The sequence below is a fragment of the Colossoma macropomum genome, unplaced genomic scaffold, assembly GCF_904425465.1.
Source record: "Colossoma macropomum unplaced genomic scaffold, Colossoma_macropomum, whole genome shotgun sequence".
In the NCBI taxonomy this organism is placed as follows: Eukaryota; Metazoa; Chordata; class Actinopteri; order Characiformes; family Serrasalmidae; genus Colossoma; species Colossoma macropomum.
Window position 1 is genome coordinate 36,531,758 of NW_023494791.1, and position 10,031 is coordinate 36,541,788.

General features: G+C 37.9%; 1 protein-coding gene across 1 annotated transcript in view; it reads left to right on the forward strand.

Moving 5' to 3' along the window:
• gstcd (glutathione S-transferase, C-terminal domain containing) overlaps positions 1 to 9,785 on the forward strand; it is a 141,741-nt gene extending 131,956 nt beyond the window's left edge. The window contains exons 11-12 of the mRNA XM_036574962.1: positions 5,984 to 6,053; positions 9,107 to 9,785. Of these exons, the coding sequence (XP_036430855.1) occupies positions 5,984 to 6,053; positions 9,107 to 9,264 (228 nt within the window). The 3' untranslated portion in view covers positions 9,265 to 9,785. The remainder of the gene's footprint in view (positions 1 to 5,983; positions 6,054 to 9,106) is intronic.
• The last annotated feature ends 246 nt before the right edge of the window (positions 9,786 to 10,031 follow it).

Here is a 10,031-nt window from a genome sequence, read left to right on the forward strand (position 1 = left end):
CCCAAAAATAATTTAAGTACTGATTAACTTAGAACTGTAACAAAACTGAAGTTGTTCCTCCCTTTTTGTGTCCTTTTGGTCTAAAACATAATGCTAAAGCTCCAAAGTCAGTTCACAAATCAAAATGAAATTAAACACAACATTTAAAAACTAACAAGAGTTAAAAACTAAATACTACTGACTAAAAATAACTGAGAAACTGTAGATTACTTTCCTCACAAATATAGGATAGAAGTACATGTATTATAATTTGAAAATACTCTACAAAATCCATTTACAGTTTCCTGAACTAGCCAGTCAAATCAACCAATCAAATCCCAACAGATTACACTACACAACCTCTTCTTACAGCCTGAGCAGTGCTTTAGTGTCATAGTAGTAAACAATTTATAGTACTTACTGAATACACTATGTGGCCAAAAGTTTGTGGACACTTTATCCAATGTTTCTTTTAAAGTCAAGAGTATTAAATCATTTTTTTTTGTCCTTTTGCTGCAGTAACAGCTTCTACTCATCTGGGAAAGTTTTACACTATATGTTGGAACATTGCTGTGAAGATTTGATTGCATTCAGCCACATGAGCATTAGTGAAGTCAGGTACTAATGTTGGATGACAACTTCTGGATCACAAATGTCACCCTAACTCAAAGATATTTGATAGAGCTTTGTCACTCCAGCAAAGTCAGTTCCAATGCTCCACAGCCCAATGCTAGGGGGCTTTACACCCCTCAAGCCCATGTTTGGCATTAAGCATGAGGACTTTAGGTTGCTCCCGAGTGTCTCATTCTATTGGTCAGTGCCTTGCTATGGAGTTTATACAAGCTGTCTGTGTATTTGAACTCCTCTGTCAGCAGTGGGTGCACCTTAATGCAGCTGCATTACTAATAAGAAGGTGTCCACAAATCTTTGGACATATAGTGCATGTCTTGAAGGGCTCATATCATAATAAACTGACTTTTCCTTGCTTTCTTAAAATAAGAGTTTAATGTAGACATCATAGGTTTCATAACATGCGGTTCGTTCCCAGTCCATACAGACTGTTAATGGAAACTAAGCTACAAAACAGCCTGTTTTAAATGCATAGCTTTGGTGATGTCATTAATTCCCATATATCTGAATATTCAGTCTATAGCAGATTAGCTCAGGCTACTTACTTTAAAGTTATAAGAAATATTTCAGACTGGGCTGCTTTTTGAAGAAGACAGAATGCAGGGCAGCCAATCAGAACAGAGCTTATTTACATATATCATTCTTAAAGGTACAGTAACAAAAACAGCCTGCTTAATTGTAAGGGAGAAAGGGAGGTTGGAAAAGGGTCATGTAAAATAAATTTTGACTGTTTTTGGTACATAAAGCCACACAATTGTCATTAATATGCAGAATATGGGCCCTTTAAGATTACAACTGAATAAAAAGACTAGAATTATTTGTCATTCTTTTTGTAAGATACTAAAAGAATCTCAACAAACTTTCGTTTTTATGGCTAAGGCCGGATATAATGGGACTCCTTGGCCATAGCAAAGAACATTTGCCACGTCTATTCATGTGTATATTTAGGTAAAGTAGATAAAGTGCTCAAATGCATCCTGACAAGCTGGATAATTTGTATAACTCTTTGTATTTGTATAACTCTTTGTATAACTTTTTGTTTGGCAGTTTGTTATCAAATAATGTCATTTGTCATACTTTTTGTCATCAAGAGACTGTTGATTGATTGTTATGATCCAAGTGATGTTTCCTCAGGCTGGGCTTTTGCACAGTGGAGAATAGATTTTGTGGAAATCTGCACCCAAAGCAAAGCTAGGAACATTGAGCAATGTGTGCTGTGTTAGGAAAACAAAAGGTGCTGCATCGATTGTAGCTATGAACACGATTAGCCTGAAAGATTAAACCTGATAAGCGAAATCAATTGTCTGACAGGACAATTACATCCTTTTTCATGGAATTCCCATCAAAGCTGATAGGCTAAATCAATTCTCCGACTCGTGAGGACTTGAGAGGAACGTTTGTAATGTTTGCGGTGACTACTGAACACATCAGAGGGCCACTAAGTGCTTTTTCATTACATCTCCCCCAAAAGCCCTTACTCGCTGCGAAGTGAAATTAGGATCGAATTTGCCTGCAGTGCAGCAATCTGTAGAACCCACACTGTGCTGCTTTCTGGCCTCAGCTAGTTACAGCAGTCGACACAGTCGTGACGAATGGCGGATTGGTGTAATAGAAGGCTAATGGGCTGTGGTATTGATATGTGCCTGCAGTTCAGACTGTGTGTGATTGGCTCTCACGTTCAGGCTTGACCTCCAGGAGTGAAGGATGGAATCAATTAAGTCTTTAATTAGCCTTCGATGGCTGATCATCTCCTTGGTTTTGGCCTTTTTTTCCCCCCTCATTTCTTTCTTTCTGCCCCAATTTCGGTAGTGGAGATGTAGGAGGCATAGTGATGTCCTGATCTGATCCAGTGGATCAGATGTATATTTTAGTGGATCAGGCTTATTGTAAGTGATCAGGTATCAGCTATATTAAGCTTGCTCCACTTCCGATCCTCTGATTCTTTCTTTTGAGCTCTATTTATGCCATAAACTGACATGGTCCATAACATAATAAGGTGTGATTGCAGAAGCTAACACAGTGGTCTAAATGCCTGAATTATGGGTCTGTTTTAAGGTTGAAAAAGAAAATTTGTACTATCTACAATGCCAGTGTTTCAAAATATGGGCACCTACGATGTGAGTGTGCAACGGTTACACGTCAGACAACACTAAAAATTAGTATTAAATTCACCTCCAGTGAAGTTGTGACTGGAATTGTGTAGCCCTGCTGTAAACAAACAAAAATCTGTTCCAAGTGTATGTATTTGATTTAATTGTAGAATTTTAAAGTAACTGGTAGCCAGATACACCGAGAGGTCAGTAAAATTGGGTGATAAGCCAGTATTCAACAATATGAAGTAGTTATGTATTATCTATGAAATACAAAGATTATGTCCAGTCAATATCAGCTGATCAGCTAACGGTATAGAAACATTTGGTGGAGAAGGGATAATGGTCTGGGGCTGTTTTTCAGGGTATCGGCCCCTTAGACCCAGTGAAGGGTAATATTAATGCCTCAACATAAAGACATTTTAGACCATTATTTGCTTCCAAATTTGTGGCAGCAGTTTGGGGAAGGCCCTGTTTCAGCATGACTGTGCACCTGTACTCAAAGTGAGGTCCATAAAGACATGGTTTGATGGGTTTGATGGGGTGGCCTGCACAGAGCCCTGACCTCAGCTGCACTGAACACCTTTAGGATAAATTCAAACACCATTTGCAAGCCAGGGCTTCTTGTTCAACATCAGTGCCTGACCTCACAAATGCTCTTTTGACCGAATGGACACAAATTCCTGCAGACACACTCCATAATTTTGCAGAAAGCCTTCCAGATGAGTGGAGACTGTAATAGCTGCTAAGCTTCATCGTAATGCCCATGGTTTTGGAATGGGTTGCCCAGCAAGATAACATGGGTGTGATGGTCATGTGTTCACATACTTTTGGCCATATAGTGTACATTTAAATGTGTTACATAAAGTGAACATTATACAGTATCTGGGTGTACATGTTTGTATCTGTCTGTACAGCTGAGTACTGAAATCCTCAGAAACTGATGAACTCTCAAGAAAAAGATATACTAAACTGTCACTGGGGCAGTGCCCCTGTTGTCACTGGGGTGGTACCCTCAAGGGTACATCTCAGTACCTTTAATCAGGGAACATAGTTGTACCATAATCCATTGAAATGATCATTTCTATGCTGTATTGACTCCACACACCCCGTCTCGTCTCCAGGCTTTTTATTTTATTGGTCTCTTTTAAAATATCAGATGATGAAAAGGGACAAATATGTATTTTTCACCTAGAAAAATGTATTTAAGGTACACAGTTGGACCTTAAAACCACTGTTGTACCTTTGAGGGTACATTTACATTGTTTGTTTCTTGGTGAACAAAACGTGTACCCGCACAGAACCTTTATTTCTAACAGGGTACTACTGAGCACCAAAATGTGTCAAATGTTAAGGCCAATACTTATAACAAGATCGTATGAATTATGACCGTATTCAATGCTTAGCTAACCTATCTAAACCCATATATACTGTCTATAGTCTATCTCTAAGTGCAAAAATTGTTACTTCAACATCTTGTCATTCTAATCTGCCATCTGATCAACTTCTTGCGACACCCACAGCAGGAGAGAGAAGGATATGAACATGCTGAAGCCAATCCAGTCGCTGGCAAGGCTGGTAATACATCAGGCCTAATGAAACATATGGTACCACATTGAATTAATCACACTAAAGTAAGCTGCAATTATTTTTCAGCTGCACCCCTTTGAAATGACACTCCTTCGCTTTACTTAAGCAGGACGCGTGAGTAGATGTGATCTACCTGGCTTTTGCAAAATAAATCCAGCTGAGAACACAATAAGCTTCAGTTAATGCTACCCTGGCTTTATAACTTTGAAATAGTCTGAAAACTCTGGACACTTACTTACTTTGCTATCTTTGCAAGTATTGTTATGATTATGACTTCAGAAAAGTCCATATTTCTCTATAATTAACTAAGTTATTTATTTTGGAGGCTACTCTCTGAGCTTTGTAGTGACTGTGCGTACATTAATGTTTTAAGTACCTCTAAAATTGAAAAGGCATTACATTTCTTTTCAGTTTCTCTGTGAACGCACACAAAAAAACAATGTAAAGCCTTTTATCTGGCCAGTAAACATTTATTTGTTCAAAAACACTAATATTAGAGGAAATACAAATAAACAGTACATTGTGATTTGATGTGTGCGTGTTTGTTTAACCCATTCTAAAGCTCTCCACTGGGAAGTCCGGTATTTACACGTACCATCCAGTATCTGCTTCAGCTAATCAATATTTCATTACATTAAATCGGGTGCTGCTGATGGAATTTAGCAAATTTATACAATCACTCAAGAAGTTGGGCCCAGCACCTACCAGATATTAGTAACTTTATACTATAGTTGTTTATTCTTATGTATTCTAATGTTTTACTAGTGTTTTTACTGGCAAACAAACTTGTTTTAAACCATTTTATTGGCTTGCACAGCACTAGTAAATGGATCATTGTACTGAATTGGTTCAAAATCAGAGTTTATAACACATTTTGAACTTTTAACTGACTTGGACTTTAGCCTAAAATCCTTTTGCTTTGAGTGACCCTGTATCTTAATTATCTTTATTTTATTAAATGATTAAACATTCCATTTTGTCACCAACAGTCCAATCATAACATGACCGAAACTTTTTACCAAATGTCTCAGTATTGGCTGTTTCTGAAGTGACAACAGTCGACATGTATGAAATCATAATATTAATAACCTGAAGTTATAAAAGAATAATGGAATATAAAGCATAGAGTCAAAGGGTGTGGAGACAATGCATCTTTATATCCATTTTTGTAATTTTTCAGTTTTTGTCATAAGTTTTAAAAAACCTTCTGCCCTTTAGATTGTGTGTATATTTCATGAAGAATGGACCAAAAGAAATGTCCCAAAAACACTTGGAAAACAGTCTGGTTCCATTGACTTACATTAAAAGTAAAGTATGTTTTTTTCAATCTTCTGTAAAGTTACTATTTTTGGAGATACAAGGTTTTCTTCTAACAACAGTGATTATATATATATATATATATCTGCAGTGTAAATTGGTTATGTTCCATAACTAAAGGTACTGAAGACGTTTCCTTGATGGTACCAGTGCAGTGACCGTTTAGTACTTTTTCCTGAGAGTGTAGATGTAGTTCTGTTTGAGGCCATTAAAAATTATGTTGGGTTTTAGTGGAAAACAAATGTACTGTTTTGGTATTGGTGTCAAATTGTGAGTCGTATTGATGGTACAAGCATTGAAAACGCAGCCCTCTCTGTGTTTCAGTAAGTATGTACTCAAATGTGAGTGATATATGTGCTTTGTGTTTTCTTTTCTAGGAGCACATGATCTTGTGCAGGTTTGCTGACCAGACAGCTGTCCAGCTTCCTCCTGAGCGGCGCTTAATTGGTGAGTTTCCTATATTTCACAGAGGTCAGAAGTCACAGTTATCAGGGGTTACAGCCCTGCGTCTGTCACTTTATAGACCCCTCACCATGCTGTGCCTGGTCAGCTTAAATTGGTGTTGAGCATCATGACGTTGTTTTTTTTTTTTTATTTGTAAACATGGGCAATAACAGTACAACATGACTAACATATTTTTTTAAATATTTACTTCATTTGACTAAGAAGGAAAAAAAAACTTTTCCAAGTGAGATATTACCAGACATTTGAATGCTCTGTCAACATGGTTTTAATTGTTTATTTTTTTGTTTTGATAGTATTGATAAGCTGTGCTTACCAGTGATATATTCAAGAAATGCAAAATGATCATCATCCCCTAAGCAATATGTGTGGTTCAGCCCTACATGTTATATCTGTAACCTATAGCTAGCTATAGCAGCAGGAAAGCAGTCACTTTTTATGAAGGACAGGAACGCAAGCAGCCAACATACAGATATTGCTAACTCCGATTGGTGTTTTGGTAGAACTGCCCCAGATTGAATCCCACCCAACTCGAATCAAAATGAAGAAATCAGCAGAAAAGACCAACAGCATTCTTTCTCTGCCAGCTCATAGTAAAAACATCACAAACACTGTTAATAATAGACAATCATGAAAATGAGTAGACAGAGGCTTTAAAAAGTAGGATCTAATATGTTACGTATCACGTATTTGTGCATAGCTGAATGTGTCTGCAGGCCAAAACCCAGCAGTAAGAATTTTCCTACATCAAAAGGATGTTAGCATCCTACGCCCGCTGTGTTTATACGCCTTAAAACCTGTACATTTTTTAAAGATATTTCTTGTTCATAGCTCATAGAAACAAGCAGAAAAAATGGTTGGAAAAAAAGCTTTAATGGGTACCACATCAGTGTTTGTGAGTAGAAGAGTGTTTTATTCTAGTTTAAGTTTGATGAAAAGTTGTGGTGAGTACAGCTTTGTTTGCAGAATGAAAGAACATTCATTATGTTTTCATCCGTGTCATTTTTAGACACTGAAACTAACAGGAAAAATCTGAAGTGCCTAACCTGTTAGGACATAATTTCTTGGTTGTCTACAGTACTGTGCAGAAGTGTTAAGACCTTTACACACTGACTGTGATTTCTTCATGTGAATTATTCAGACAACTATAAAAGAATTCAGATGTGGGTATAACTGATGACATCTTGCACAGCAAAAGTGATTTTGCTGAAAATGCAATATTATTGTGATCAACCTCTGTTAGGCGACAAGAACTCTCTGAACAATCATGGTCATCTCTGTCGTTGGCATGGCAACAATCAGGCTGGGGGATCGCCGGTGTCCCTGCAACAAGAGCTGTTTGACAAGTTTCAAAAGGATTAATTTGCCTTCTGCCTCCTCACGGATGGTGTTATCTCTAAAATCAGCTCAAACTGTTTACAGACATCACAAGTGTGCTACTCTAGCATAGTGTTGGTGTGCATAATTTTGGTGTGGAATAAATGTGCCACATGTTCTTGTTGTTTGTTCGCATTGCATTTAGTGTAGGGGCTTTTAGGCAGCCATGAAAGTGTGTTTTCAAGAAAAAAAACACTATATAACAGCATAAATGTAAATAAATAATTCATATTAATAATACAGTTAGCAATATGTTGGTTATAAGAATACATTTAGAAGGACACAGGTTTGGCTCTGAACTCCAGACACAGAGGATTGATTAGATAAACGATGTAATTCATGTGTTGAATTGTATTTTTTCTAATATTGTTTTTTTTTTAAACAAATAAATGCTTGCTGTCCAAATAAACTGCTTTAATACTTAAATAATATGTTTTTTTTGCACAGTACTGTATGTAGTTGTTGGTGCATGTACATAGTCATATAATGAATATGTAGCAGAACAACTTAAATATGTATTTTTTCAGTAAGTAAAGATAAAACTGGAAATGGAAACTGGAAGAAATAATAAAAAGGTAAATTAATAATAATGTAAAACTTTTGATTGGAAGGATTCTCTGGTTTAACTTCTAGAGAATTACTTCACCACATGGTCTTCTGGGCACCTTTAAATGAGAATGAACTCTTTCACCTTGCAGAGTTATTGAGTTTTCAGTGTGTTTTGCTCACCCGGATTTCAATCCGCTATAAATTGAGGAGCGTCTAAGTACCATTGCGGCCAAGTGAAGCAGCATTATTCAGCCTCTCAGCCCATCTTCCCCCTCAGTGACTGCTCTCAATCACACTCCATACTGCCGCACTCCTCCTCCTCCCCCCCGCAGCCTCATCCTGCTGAAGAACGCTTCTTCAGATCACACCGTCCTGTCATTTCTGCTTCTACCACCAATCCTTTACACCCGCCGGAGTGACACACTCCCCGCCTCTTCACAAACACATGCTAAGCAACTCTGATCCCCCTCCGGTGCCTGTCAAAGGCTTGCTTCACTCTGATTACGGCTGCATTAGCCTTAACTGCTGTAGCGTTGCGTTGCTGCTGATACAACACAGCTGCATATTAGCGCTTGAATGCTGTGTAGGAAGACAACTGCCTTTGTTTGAAAATTAGATGACTTCAGATTTATTCAAATGACTTTTTTTTAAACCCTTTTGTATTTGTGTATGTCATACCACACCATCTGTTTGGTTTTCTCACTAAAGTTAATTAGACTACAATTGGTGCTGTGTAAATGGCACATGGACTGTTTTGACAATCAGAAATCTAATTGAATTTAATTTTTTTGAAGGATTTGAAATTAGTAACACATTTTGGAAATTGCTGACCTGAGCTGATCCTCTACTGCAATAGCAAATGAGTAATTTCTCGCAGATGCACAAAATACTAAATATGCATTTACCTGCTGTTACTTGTTTCCTTGCCAAAATCAATAATGAAATATATAAAAAGCATAAATTAAGCAAATTTGGCTGTTTTTCCTGGCATCCTGCAGAGGTTTACTTCATAATTTGTGGTGGAGGCAGCTGACTGGCTCTTGAGAGAAGTTTTGGGTTGGTGAAGGGATGTGAGCACAGCGCCTCATGTCTATCTTTTCCTCCATCTCCAGGGAAACGCTGTATGGGCCTGGTGGACTTGGATCGCGGCTGGGCTGCAGAGACTCACGGGTACTCTGTGCGGGTGATGACCATGGAGCCAGAAAGCTGCTCTCCGAAGAACAACATGCTAGTCGGGGTCCCTGCTGATAATGGCAAAATTCAGCTATAAAACAGGGCCTAGACTGTAGCCTTGAGGAACGCCACACGACCAAGAACCTTCAGGGATGTCGATAGATTATGAGGACTCACTGACTGTTTGTCGTAGCAAGAGATAATGATGAAAGTTCAGTCTTTTGCATTTTTAAGAAACGTTTTTCATTCATTTCATTTCATTTTTTTAGTTGTTAATTTTTTTCCTGGGTATTTTTCTAAGGATGTCTCCTATATATTTGCGGTCAAGACCGCTTTCATATGAACTTCATATCTATGAATTTCATGAATTTTAAGTAGATATTTTAATGTATATCTTGACCCATGGTTCAGCGCTGTGGATGCTTTGCTTGCTTTGTGTTTATCTGCTGAAGCAAAACCTCCAGCTTAGAATAAGTGTGTTCAGACGCTGCAATAAATTAGGCATCGCTTCAGATGCTGTTTGCAAATTAAGCCTATTGGATTCTGTAATGCCATCCAGCATATTCTTCTCTGTCATTATCTCCCATTATGAGCGAAACAAAAGAAAGTGTCTCGAAAGAGTCTCATCGCAGTTATTACCGATGTAAAATTATTCATTATAATCTGCAGTTCTCCCTTACGAGAAAGCTGGGTTGCATTCTTTAATTTCAGTCTGCAGAGGTATTTGATTAAAACCATTGGGAATGAACATCGGGAGACATTTATCATGCCCTCCGCATGGCGGCCTTGGGGATGGAAGAGGATTATTTCGGAAGCGGCCCATCGCGCGCGTGTCTAATGCGTCCACGGTCATGAATATTTGAT